Source organism: Hyperolius riggenbachi, chromosome 7 (assembly GCF_040937935.1).
Source record: "Hyperolius riggenbachi isolate aHypRig1 chromosome 7, aHypRig1.pri, whole genome shotgun sequence".
Classification (NCBI taxonomy): Eukaryota; Metazoa; Chordata; class Amphibia; order Anura; family Hyperoliidae; genus Hyperolius; species Hyperolius riggenbachi.
The window spans coordinates 193355279-193366445 of record NC_090652.1 but is presented as its reverse complement, the minus strand read 5'-3'; the positions used below and the strand labels follow the sequence as shown (position 1 = coordinate 193366445).

The 11167-nt window shown below is 41.8% G+C and overlaps 1 protein-coding gene across 1 annotated transcript; it reads right to left on the bottom strand.

The window, feature by feature from the left end:
- Positions 1–3734: 3734 nt before the first annotated feature.
- On the bottom strand, positions 3735–8360 carry LOC137524747 (gamma-crystallin M1-1). Its single transcript, XM_068244960.1, has 3 exons — positions 8253–8360; positions 7725–7967; positions 3735–4064 (listed from the first exon to the last, which is right to left on the bottom strand). Exons 1-3 carry the CDS (start codon positions 8259–8261, stop codon positions 3783–3785), a joined length of 534 nt encoding a protein of 177 aa, XP_068101061.1. The 5' UTR covers positions 8262–8360; the 3' UTR covers positions 3735–3782.
- Between the last annotated feature and the right edge of the window lie 2807 nt (positions 8361–11167).

Below are 11167 nucleotides of genomic sequence, written 5' to 3'. Positions count from 1 at the left end.
CAACGCGTCACTCTCCGGACTCCTCCTCCTCAGTCACTCACTTCACAGTGCCGCCCACTGCCAGCCACCCACTACCACCGGACCGGTACTTCCCGAAACTTTTGTATGGGGAAGCGGGCAGAGGGGGGAGCGCTAGCGGAGGGGGTGGGGGGAATTTCCGACCCCCCGCGATCGGGGCATGCTCCCCCCTTATGCCTGCGACCCCATAGGGGAGCAGTATTCGGCCGAACAGGGCCCTGTTCGGCCGAACAGGGGCCCTGTTCGGCCCTGTTCGGCGGCCATTTAGTAGTTCGGGGCGAACCCGAACTTAAAAGGCTGAACACCATCAGGTGTTCGGCTGAACGCGAACATCACCCAAACAGGGTGATGTTCTGCAGAACCCGAACAGTGGCGAACACTGTTCGCCCAACACTAGTCCCCATGTGTGCTCTACCTCCAGCTTAAGCTCAGCAGGAACCCCCCCCCCCCCTTCACCTCGGTACCCCAAGTGCTCTCCCCCTCCTGCTTAAGCACAGCAGCAGCCGCCACTATTAGTAAGAGGCAGCGGGTGGGGATGACTCACCTCTTCCGTGTTCCATCGTGCGTTCCACTGTCGTCACTTCCTGCAATGCTACCCACTGTATTGGTGTAATTTGCTTTTTTAAAACAGAAGGAAATCTGCAATAATTCAGCTATAAGTGAACATTTGTGATTACCCACAATGCTCTGCTACTAAATATGCAAATTACCCCTTTTCACCCTTGGTAAGCCAAGCAAGCATCCAGAACCGCTGGTGTACAGCAAGCATATAGCTTTACATTTTACACAGTCATATCAAACCTACATGTAGACAGCCTGTTTCAGACTTTTGGTCCTCATCAGTACATGGCAGGGATTGATACGGACGGCTGTATGATATAGGGCTTGGACCAGTACAACAGAGTAACCAAGCAGCTCAGGGTGACCCAAACCACTCGAAATGTATAGGGGGATAAAAGGAATGAAAAAGACCTCCTACTAAAAAAAAGCAAAGCTTGGTGTAATTTGCCTTCCTAAAACAGAAGGAAATATACAATAATTTAGCTATAAGTGAACATTTGTGGTTACCCACAATGCACTGCTACTAAATATGCAAATAATTCCTTTTCACCCTTAGTAAGCCAAGCAAGCATCCAGAACCACTGGTGTATAGCAAGCCAATAGCTTTAAATTTTACACAGCCATATCAAACCCACATGTGACAGCCTGTTTCAGACTTTTGGTCCTCATCTGTACATGGCAGGGATTGATATGGCTGTATGAGATAGGGCTTGGACCAGTACAACAGAGTAACCAAGCAGCTCAGGGTGACCCAAACCACTCGGAAAGTATAGGGGGATAAAAGGGACCAAAAAGCCCTTCTACTAAAAAAAAGCAAAGCTTGGTGTAATTTTCCTTCTTAAAACAGAAGCAAATCTGCAATAATTCAGCTATAAGTGAACATTTGTGGTTACCCACAATGCACTGCTACTGAATATGCAAATTATCCCTCTTTGGCCTTTGTTTGATATGACACTACTTCTTCTTCTTGCTTGGACCAGCCCCTTCTTCTTGCTTGGACCGGCCCTGGGGGCAGGGCGCTACTTCTTCTTCTTGCTTGAAGGTTGAGGCACTTACTCTATTATATATATAGATGGGACCAGCACTGCGCTTTGCAGAAAATACGTGCTGCAGTGTGATAGTGCATTTCACTGCTGCACAGCGCTTGTAGTCTGAATGTCAGAAGTTCTGTCTATGCACTTATGATGTTCTTGCATGTCGCACACCATATGCGCTGTGCACAAGAAGGCAAGAGTACCCTTTGTGGGGCCATTTCACAGTATGGGGTCCTCCACTGCCATGCCAACCTTGTTCCTTACTTATTTTGTGGGAACGCTGCTGCATTTTGTTTATTTTGCGGGGAATGCTGCCTCATTAATGTATTTTGTGGGAAACACTTCCTCATATATTTCAGGGAACGCTGCCACATAAAATTTATGTTGTATTTGTATTTTGGGGAAACTGCTTAGCCCTGGGAGAATCTTCTGCTTTTGACTTTTGCCCATATCGAGTGCTGGGACTGACTCAGACCTCTCCATCAGCTCCCATCAAAAAGTCTCTGACCTGCGCCATTTCAGAAAATAAAATACTGAATTTATTGAAAAAATTAAAACATAGAAGCTAATGGCAGCTACAGTCCACTGTTTCGGACAGATAAGCTCTTTTATGAGCCCCTCAGCAAGTACTTGCACTGGGTACTTGCAGGGCCCTGCACGTTTATTTACTCAGCTTATGAGTGCTGATCCATCATTGGATTGATTGATAATCAGCACCCATCAAACTGCGGCAATACCAAACTGTGTGTCAATATGTAATCATATCTTCTTGATCATGTCACTGACTGTCCTCTGGGGAACTCAATTTTTTTCCTGCCATAGTCATAGTCTTATGTCCTACCATATGATTATTATATATTTATATACAGTAGCACTTCCATCTTCTGCAGCACTTTACAGAGAACATAGTCATGTCACTGCCTGTCCCCAGAGGAGCTCACAATCTAATCCCTACCATCTAATCCCTAGTCATAATCAGGGGCTTAACTAGAAATCACTGGCTCCCCCTGCGAAACTTTGAATGGGGCCCCCTCCTGCCCATCTGGGAACAGGGCGCTGTACAGAAGTGCATGCTGTACACTGAATAGGTGTACACATTTTTGTCTGCAAATTTTTGTCTGCATAACTTTGTATGATTTCTTATCAGTGGCTGAGCAGATGCAGTAATTAGAACAATTGTGCAGAGAGCAGAAAGTTTTTTCTCCATGCCCTTAGTTGTCTGTCTCTCAGAATGGGGCCCCCTGTGGCCTCTGGGCCCCCCTGCAGCTGCATCCCTTGCAGGGTCAATTGTTATGCCCCTGGTCATAGTCTAATGTCCTCCTACCATACTATTATTATTATGTGCAGTATTTGTACAGCACTGACATCTTCTGCAGCACTTTACAGAGAACATAGTCATGTTACTGACTCAGAGGAGCTCACACTCTAATACCTACCAACAATTTGTGGGAGAGAACATTGGCTGTGTTTTTATATTGGGAACATTTCCTACTTGCTTGTTTAGAGAGAACCCGAGGTGGGTTCTAAGAATCCAATTAGCACACAGATGGTGGGTCTGCATATAATGCCCCGCCTCTGTTGCTATACTGTTTCCCCAGTCTCCCCTCTGCGCTCTGCTGTGCCCCCGTTAATCAAACGCCCAGACCCAGCCTCTGTGTGCTAATTGGATTCTTAGAACCCACCTCGGGTTCTCTTTAAGGGTCACTTTACTCATATCTGGGGAGGAAACATGGGCCCACTGACCTTGGAATGCACTTTTACCAGGGATTTTTTATTGGTCGTCCACGCCCACTGCATGTTATGTAATTTCCTCTGGTTGAATGTCATAACAATATACGCTTTGTACATGGCAGAGTAAATCAGTTCTAGTATCTACAATTATGCAAATTCTACAACATCGCCTGGCAGAGAGAGTGTTAATACACTGTAAACATTTGTTCTGTTTTCAGTCCCACAGAGCACTGCGGAAAATGTCTAACACCAGAAGAGAATAGTTAGAACCAGTGTCTTTTCATAATCCAGATTCTCAGTTTCCTAAACCGTTTCATTTGCTTGGTTTATATTTTCCAGTACATTTTAAAATACAAGTCACTTAATAACATATATCAAGTCAGACAGAAATGCAGTGATTCTCAACATTTTATTGACATCAGAATACAGAAGAAAGTCTTAATAATTCTCCAGAACACGACGGAAAGATCCAACTTTTGCGGTTTGGGAGCCCCAATCAGTAAATCTTTTGTATTCACCAGGCCTGAGAAGATATTGTTTGCCTCTGTAGTTGGGTAGCTCATAGAATATCCAGTGACCATCAAGGACATTGCAAGAATGGATTTCATGTGAACAGAAGCGATCATAAACATTTGGACAATCTTCCTTAAACTCCATCATTTCCCCTTTAGTGTCATCTCTTTCATAAACTCTGATTTTGTGAACTCCAGTTGCTAAGTTCTGAGAAGAAAAACAGACAATTTAATTATTTGTGCATAATTTTGTTTAAACTTGTTAATGGGACTACTTGTTTTGTTGTTATTGCCAACACGGTCTACTCAATTGGTACCTTTGCCTTTTATTATTATAATAATTTCTTGGATTTATATAGCGCCAACACAAGGTTATATACATTGATAACAGGGGTGACAGACAACACAATTCAGGTAATGAGTAATAAGATACAAAATGCCAGATCATACACCAGAGTAGTAGTCCCAATAATACCGAAGCAGGTTATTTTGGCGCACGGCACTGAGCATGACGCTGGGTGCCGTCATAGCAGCAATGTGGTTGCCAGAACCCGAATTACATCTCCCTCCGAGTTGTGACAACTCAGAAGTGGATAGAATTTAATGCCTCTTTGGAGTTTAGCGGCAGCAGGGAGAACCATCTGCCTTGCGCCAAACTGCCCGGCGCCCAGATGAAATGCACTCCAATAATACAAGTTGAAGTTATTCTGTGGGTAGATTGCATAACCAAGTATTATATACAAGGAGGGAGGGCTCTGTCAAAGGCTTAAAATCTAGAGCAGGCTTTCTCAACCAGCATTCCCTGGAACCCCAGGGTTCCTTGAGGTTTTTGCAGGGGCTCCCTAGCATTTTCCCCTCCTGTGACAGTGGCTGGCTGAGAAACTTTTGAAAAGTACCCTTTTGGCTCCTCTGTGTCATCTTCACTCATTGTATGTTCGCCCCAATTGAGATGGGGGTGGTGGGTGAAGTATAATGGAGCACAGTATAATAGGAGGTACTGTATAAAGAAGCACTCAATTTGAAGTCAGAATAAAAAGGAGCTCATTAATTAAAAGCATTAGAATAGGGAGGCAGTATAACTGCTGTAATGTTATAGGTGAACACTATAAATGTGGGGTCTATGGAAAGGAACACTAACATGCGTTCGTATATTAGTGAACACTGTAAGGAAGTAACATGAAATGGGGGCTAAACAACAAGGCTGCTACAATCAACAACCACATTCACTTTAAAATACCATGCATCTTACAGAATAATCCCCTACTCCCCCTGTATTGCTCAGGCCAAATAAAAAGTGCCAAACAGTGCTGTTAGCTACAAGTTAGGTGCCTAACTGGTGGCTAAAAGCACTGTTTGGCACTTTATATTTGGCCTGAGGAAGTGGGCATGTACACACAAAACGCGTTGCCAGTACATAATAAAAATTAATCTAATACATGAATTTGTCTTCATTGGGGTAAGCCACCACACCCTTTGCTCTATCTTATTGATTTTAACACATTTTATCACATCTGGGCGCCTTTTCCCCCCTACCTTGTGCTAATGCAGGGGTTCCTTGAGATCCAAAAATTATTTGAAGGGTTCCCCAAGGTAAGAAGGTTGAAGGCTAATCTAGAAGGAGGGATGGTGACACTAAGGGGTCTGCATTAAGAGGTTCCCGTAAGAGAGAGCTAGGGCAGCAATGAGCTGGGGTAGGACTTCTGGAAGAGGTAAGTTTTGAGGGCTTATTTGAAGGTGTTTAAGGCATTGCAGCCCTGGGTTCATTGGTTTTAAACCCATCATTTAAGTTTTTATATGGGGTTTGCATGATGTCCTCCTGCTTGTAGGTTTCCAACCACAGCTCAAGACTATACTTATAAGTTTATTTAAGACTCACTAAACTGTTATTTGTGTACATGGCTGTTATGATAATATTAGACATTAAACTCTACAAGTACTGTGATGTCAATGTTTTATGTAGTGCACTGTCTAATATACTATATAATATGTTGCCTCTATGTAAGTATTGAAACAAACAATGGTTATTACTCTGTATGAGCTAGCACACTTTTTCTTGCAATACAATACCTCAAATTAACTTATAAGGTGACCATGAGACAGCGTAGAAATGCTTTTGCCACTCTTGTGTACAGAGTTAAACACTGATAATGTGTATTTGCAAGATACATAAAAATAGTAGTGGTTGCAGATTTCAGCTCACATGGAAGCAATCTGAACAAGAAATATATTTATATATTATTTCATTTTACAAACTTTTTTCCCCTAAGCATTAAATGAAACAGTTTTCTTCAAAGGGGATCCAACAATTAAAATATTGGCACTATTTCCCATTATGTCTAGAACAAAAGTGTTGGGTATAAACAGACTTTAAATATCTATATTGTATTTTCCCTCTGGAAACCACTTTAACTGTATCCCTTGTAAACACAATTTTTCTAAATATAAATCTTTGATACATAAAGCACCATCCTTTATTTACCCAGCACCAACACTGACCCATAAAGAGAGCAGATTTGAAGATTTGATAGATGGTCATCTTTTTAGTGACACAATTCCTATTGCCTAGCTTAATGGTAAATGTGTGTGTGTGTGCGTGTGTGTGTGTGTATATAAAGAAGTGTGGCCAGTTACCTCTCTAGAGCCTAACACTAGTCTCCACTCTGCTCTGCTTAACACTGACCTCCCCTCTAATCTGATTAAAATTAACCTCCCCTTTCCTGTGCCTAATATTAGCCCCCTCTTTTCTGTGCCTATCACTAACCTCCCCATCTTCTCTGCCTAACCCTCTAACCTTCTCATCTCTATAGACTCTGTTATGTCCAAGAAAGTGACACGATGCCAGGCAGATAGTTAAATGTCAGGAAAGCCATTTTGCACTTTGGCTACCCAATGCTGGATTTTGGCCTGTGATTTTACAACTAAATAGGCCATTTTGAGAAATGGCTTGCCAGTTCCCACTTTGGCTGACTTCTTGTTTTTTCTACCTTGGCTGGCTTCTGGCTTTGGTTGCACACACGCACATATTTAACCATTAAGCAACTCAGAGATACCATCAGGGGCGTAGCAATAGGGGTTGCAAAGGTAGCGACCGCATCAGGGCCCTTGGGCCAGAGGGGCCCCGAAGGGCCCTCCCTCAACTATAGTATCAGCTCTCTATTGGTCCTGTGCTTGTAAAAATCCCTTCTATAGATACTTTGAATAGTGGTAATCATTAACAAACTGTTCCCCATCCCCTTCTTGCACCTCTGACACTGTAGTTGCCATTGGCAGGTTTTGGTGCGCTGTATCAATTGCTATATATAGAGTGCTTGGGGGGCCCCATTGTAAAACTTGCATCGGGGCCCACAACTCCTTAGCTACGCCACTGGATACCATAAATTGAACTGGGGTATAAAGTGCTTACAGCTATGTACACAATGTGTGAGTTTGCTATCCTCTTTAATCAAGCATACCTAGTTATTAGAGTTTATAAGTTTGTATTATGGAAATCAGCGAAATGTAAGCAAATGAGCAAAATATGTTTAAACATAAAAAACTGAATTGTTTAAATAAAAAAAATCACCAGTTTCTTAAGTAACTCTTTAGTAACTATAAAAATACAGATTGTTTCACTTTTTTGGATGCCTTTTGTGTAGCAAAAGGAAAGTGAAGTAGGTACAACTAAACCTTTTCATTGTGAATTTAATAATTTGTCATTGATATAACTGGCTTCTTCAGTTCAAGATGTCACTTGGATCAGGAATCAAATATCTTTTAGAGCAAAAAAAAAAAAATTAAAAAAAAAGAAAATATCTAGTTTGTTAAACTGTCATTTGTTTTTGAGTTGTACCATGACCTTGACAGATAAGATTGTCTACAGAAAACTCACCTGAGAGAGTAAGCGGCAGGATTTGATGGAGTCATTGAGCCCCTGCCACTGCTGGTAATCAGGGTACTCTCCCCTCTTCAGGAAATACTGGTGTCCCATGTAATTGGGGCGCTCATACAACATCCAACAGCCATTTTCCACCCGTACAGAATTGCAAGCATTGAAATGGGATTGTAAATCAGGGTTATCACTGCTACACTCATAGGAATTACCCTGGAAGTTCCTTTGTTCATAGAAAATGATCTAACATTAAAAAGCAGAAAGAAAATAGTAATTGTGACAAATTATAGCCCAAAATAGCATTACAGCATTATTAGGTTTATCAGCACACTACAGCAACCCAAACAGAGAGTAACAAAAAAGCAAATATAACTTTGTTTTTATTTAAAGCAGATTTCAAATAAACAATATTTTTAGGATGTAAGGTGAAAATGAGTATGCATTCTATAAGTGAATATAATTTCATATGTTCATATGTGAATTGCAGGTTTAAAAGTTATTGTGTTAGGTATTAAATATTTTATTTACCTTTCCCATCCTTGCAGTTGGCTCTGTATTTACCAAATCTCCTTGGATATATGGTTCGAAAAAAGGCTTTTTATGGGTTAGCTCCTGTGCTGTATCTGCAAAAATAAATACACAAAGGACAGCCTGTTTCTGTTTAGTAAGATGATTTACCATTCAGTGTTTCTCTGTAATACCATTCTCATTGGATTGCTAGTTTCACTAACTGTTTAGTCAACCCGATGATACATTTTGGCAACAGTTTACAGGAAGCACTGTCAGTAGCTAACAAAGCTCATCATCTTCTGTTTTGGAAATATGACAAGAATTATTTCCAGGATTTCAGGTGCCTATTTAAAGTGAACTGAGCACCATTTTTAGCAACCAGGACATTTCAATAGCACATGAAAAATGCATGCCAACAATATGTCTCATTATTAAAATAAACTTGTATTTTACATTTAAATTTACATATAAAGTCGTTTTATTAGCCTACTTCAGCAGGCCTGCCCCGGGCCGTCCCAGGCCGCAGAGATTTTAGGAAGCTAATTGTTTTATTGAGGTAATTACCAAGAAGTTACCAATACCTTTTTATCTACAGAGGGGGTGGGTAATTAAGACAGTTTCTTCAAAGACATTGTGTGTGTCAATGTGTCAAGATAGCATCTCTGACTTGTATAAATAAGGACTGTGAGAAGGGGAGGGGGGAACATGGCAGCTTCTATGCCAGGACAAATTCCAGTGAAAGAAAATGTGCTTAAATCCCTTTAAAGCAGACCCACACCCAACATGGGCAACAAAAAGTGAGCATATAGTGAAAAAGAATTATATTTAGAGGTTAATGACATTTAGTATCTGCAATTTAAGACAAGGAAAGCACTGAAAGTGCCGACATGCTTACCAAGTCATTTCCTGCTCAATTTTAGCAACTCTGGTATGGCGCAAAACTATAGAGAGTCTGAGCAGGGGTCTAAATACTATATATATATATATATATATATATATATATATATATATATATATATATATATATACAAGAAGGAGGATCATGCTCTACACCCACCGCACCTCATCCACGTCCACTCTGGGTATGTGCCATTTTTGCTACATATGCATGTTTTAATATGTTCATTATGATGGATATATGAGTAAAGTGAATGACAGCAGTGCCGGCGCTTTTCTCCTCCTTCCTGCATTTAGACTTATCTTATGCCTGAGCACGCTGAAGATTCACACCATTCATACCCGGCTGTGTGTGACAGTGCCGCCCCCTCCCCTCTCTCCTTCTCCTCACAAGAGCACAGTGACTGCAGTGCCAACGTTTCTGTGCACCTTTTCTTTATGAGACCATATATATATATATATATATATATATATATATATATATATATATATATATAACATTGCCCCATGACCCTTTCCTCTTTTCAGATTTTAGTGGCTTCTTTTAACAGCATGTCACTGCCAAACAGTACTGGTAATGTCTTCAGTCCTGGTGAGAGGTATATCTGCCATTTCTCCTCTTCCACCAGGCTCTCTGTCTTGTGCCTATAACTCTTTACCCTCCATCCTCCTATGCATCCCCCTTTTCTGACTGTCCTCAGAGGAGCTCACAATCTAATCGTTCCATAGTCATAGTTTAATGTCCTACCATATTATTATTGTGTATTTATATAGCACTTACATCTTCTGCAGCACTGTATTGAGTACAGAGTTTCATAACGGCTAGCTCCATCCACATCCTGATGACTCATTTTCCCCCAAAATCCCCCTAAATTTGCAGCAAGGCTCCAACCTTTCAACCCTCCCATCAAAAATATTGGCTTTTTGAGGGGGGGTCTTGGGGGGGGGGGGGTTTGTAAATAAGCAGCACCAGGTGTCAAATTCCCTAGGCATGCCACTGAGTAGTAGTATAGTAACAGAGCATATTACCTATATCAGGTTTAAGGGGACACTACTGATTAGGGGGCATTATCTAGTCTACTAAGGGGGCACTATATACCTATGTCTGTCATTGTGCATTTACCATCCAAAGACAGATTGCCCAGCCCCAGATGAACTAGCTTATGTTAGGAGTCCTGCATCAAAGTGTAGTCCAGTTCCTAGTCCAGGCATTCGAGGTAAAGGGAAGGAGGTAGATTGGGAATGGGCAGTAGTTTGAGGGTAGGGATAGGTCGAGTGAGGTTTTTTTCAGCAGGGAAGTATGGTGGCCTGTTTGAAGGGTGTTTGAGAGTACAGGGTCAAGGAGGGAGAAAGTGGAATGGGAAATCACCAGCAACAGACTGACTTTGTCAATGGTGGGGGGAGCAAAGGAGATGAAGGGTGGATGGGACAAGAAAGTGGATGAGGGGGAGGGGAGGGAATAGCCTGGGAGGAGATGGGAACGGATGACTTGAGGAGGGAGATTTTCTTGCGGATTGTTGCAATTTATTAGTGGTATTATGGTGGTAGAGAGGGAAGGTGAACGGGGGAATCCTACTTGTGACGAATATTACGAAAGTCGTGCGCGTAAGCGCCATCGACTTTCGCATGGTCGTGCACAGTTCCTGTCAGTCTTGGGTAAATACACAATAGATGTCAATTTCCCTCTCTCTTACTGAGAACAGTAACCTTCCCCCCACATCCTGTTCAGGTCAGGAAAGAATTCACACGTGGCCAGACCACCTGGACAGCAGACATTTGGTCACATAGCTCATGTTCCACCAAACCAGCTCAAACTGGTTGAGACTCACATTTCCCTCCAAGCTCATAGCTTCACACAATGAGAACCTTTACTTTATTAATAATTCAAGATGGGTTTGGCACAGAAAGACAACAAACACATTTCCTGATACCCAGAAATCAGTTCTATAATTCACATGAATTATCATTCTCTAGCTATCAGGAATCAATTGAGAAACCGCTTTATCCGGCATGCGTAGAGCAAATTCGTTAGACTA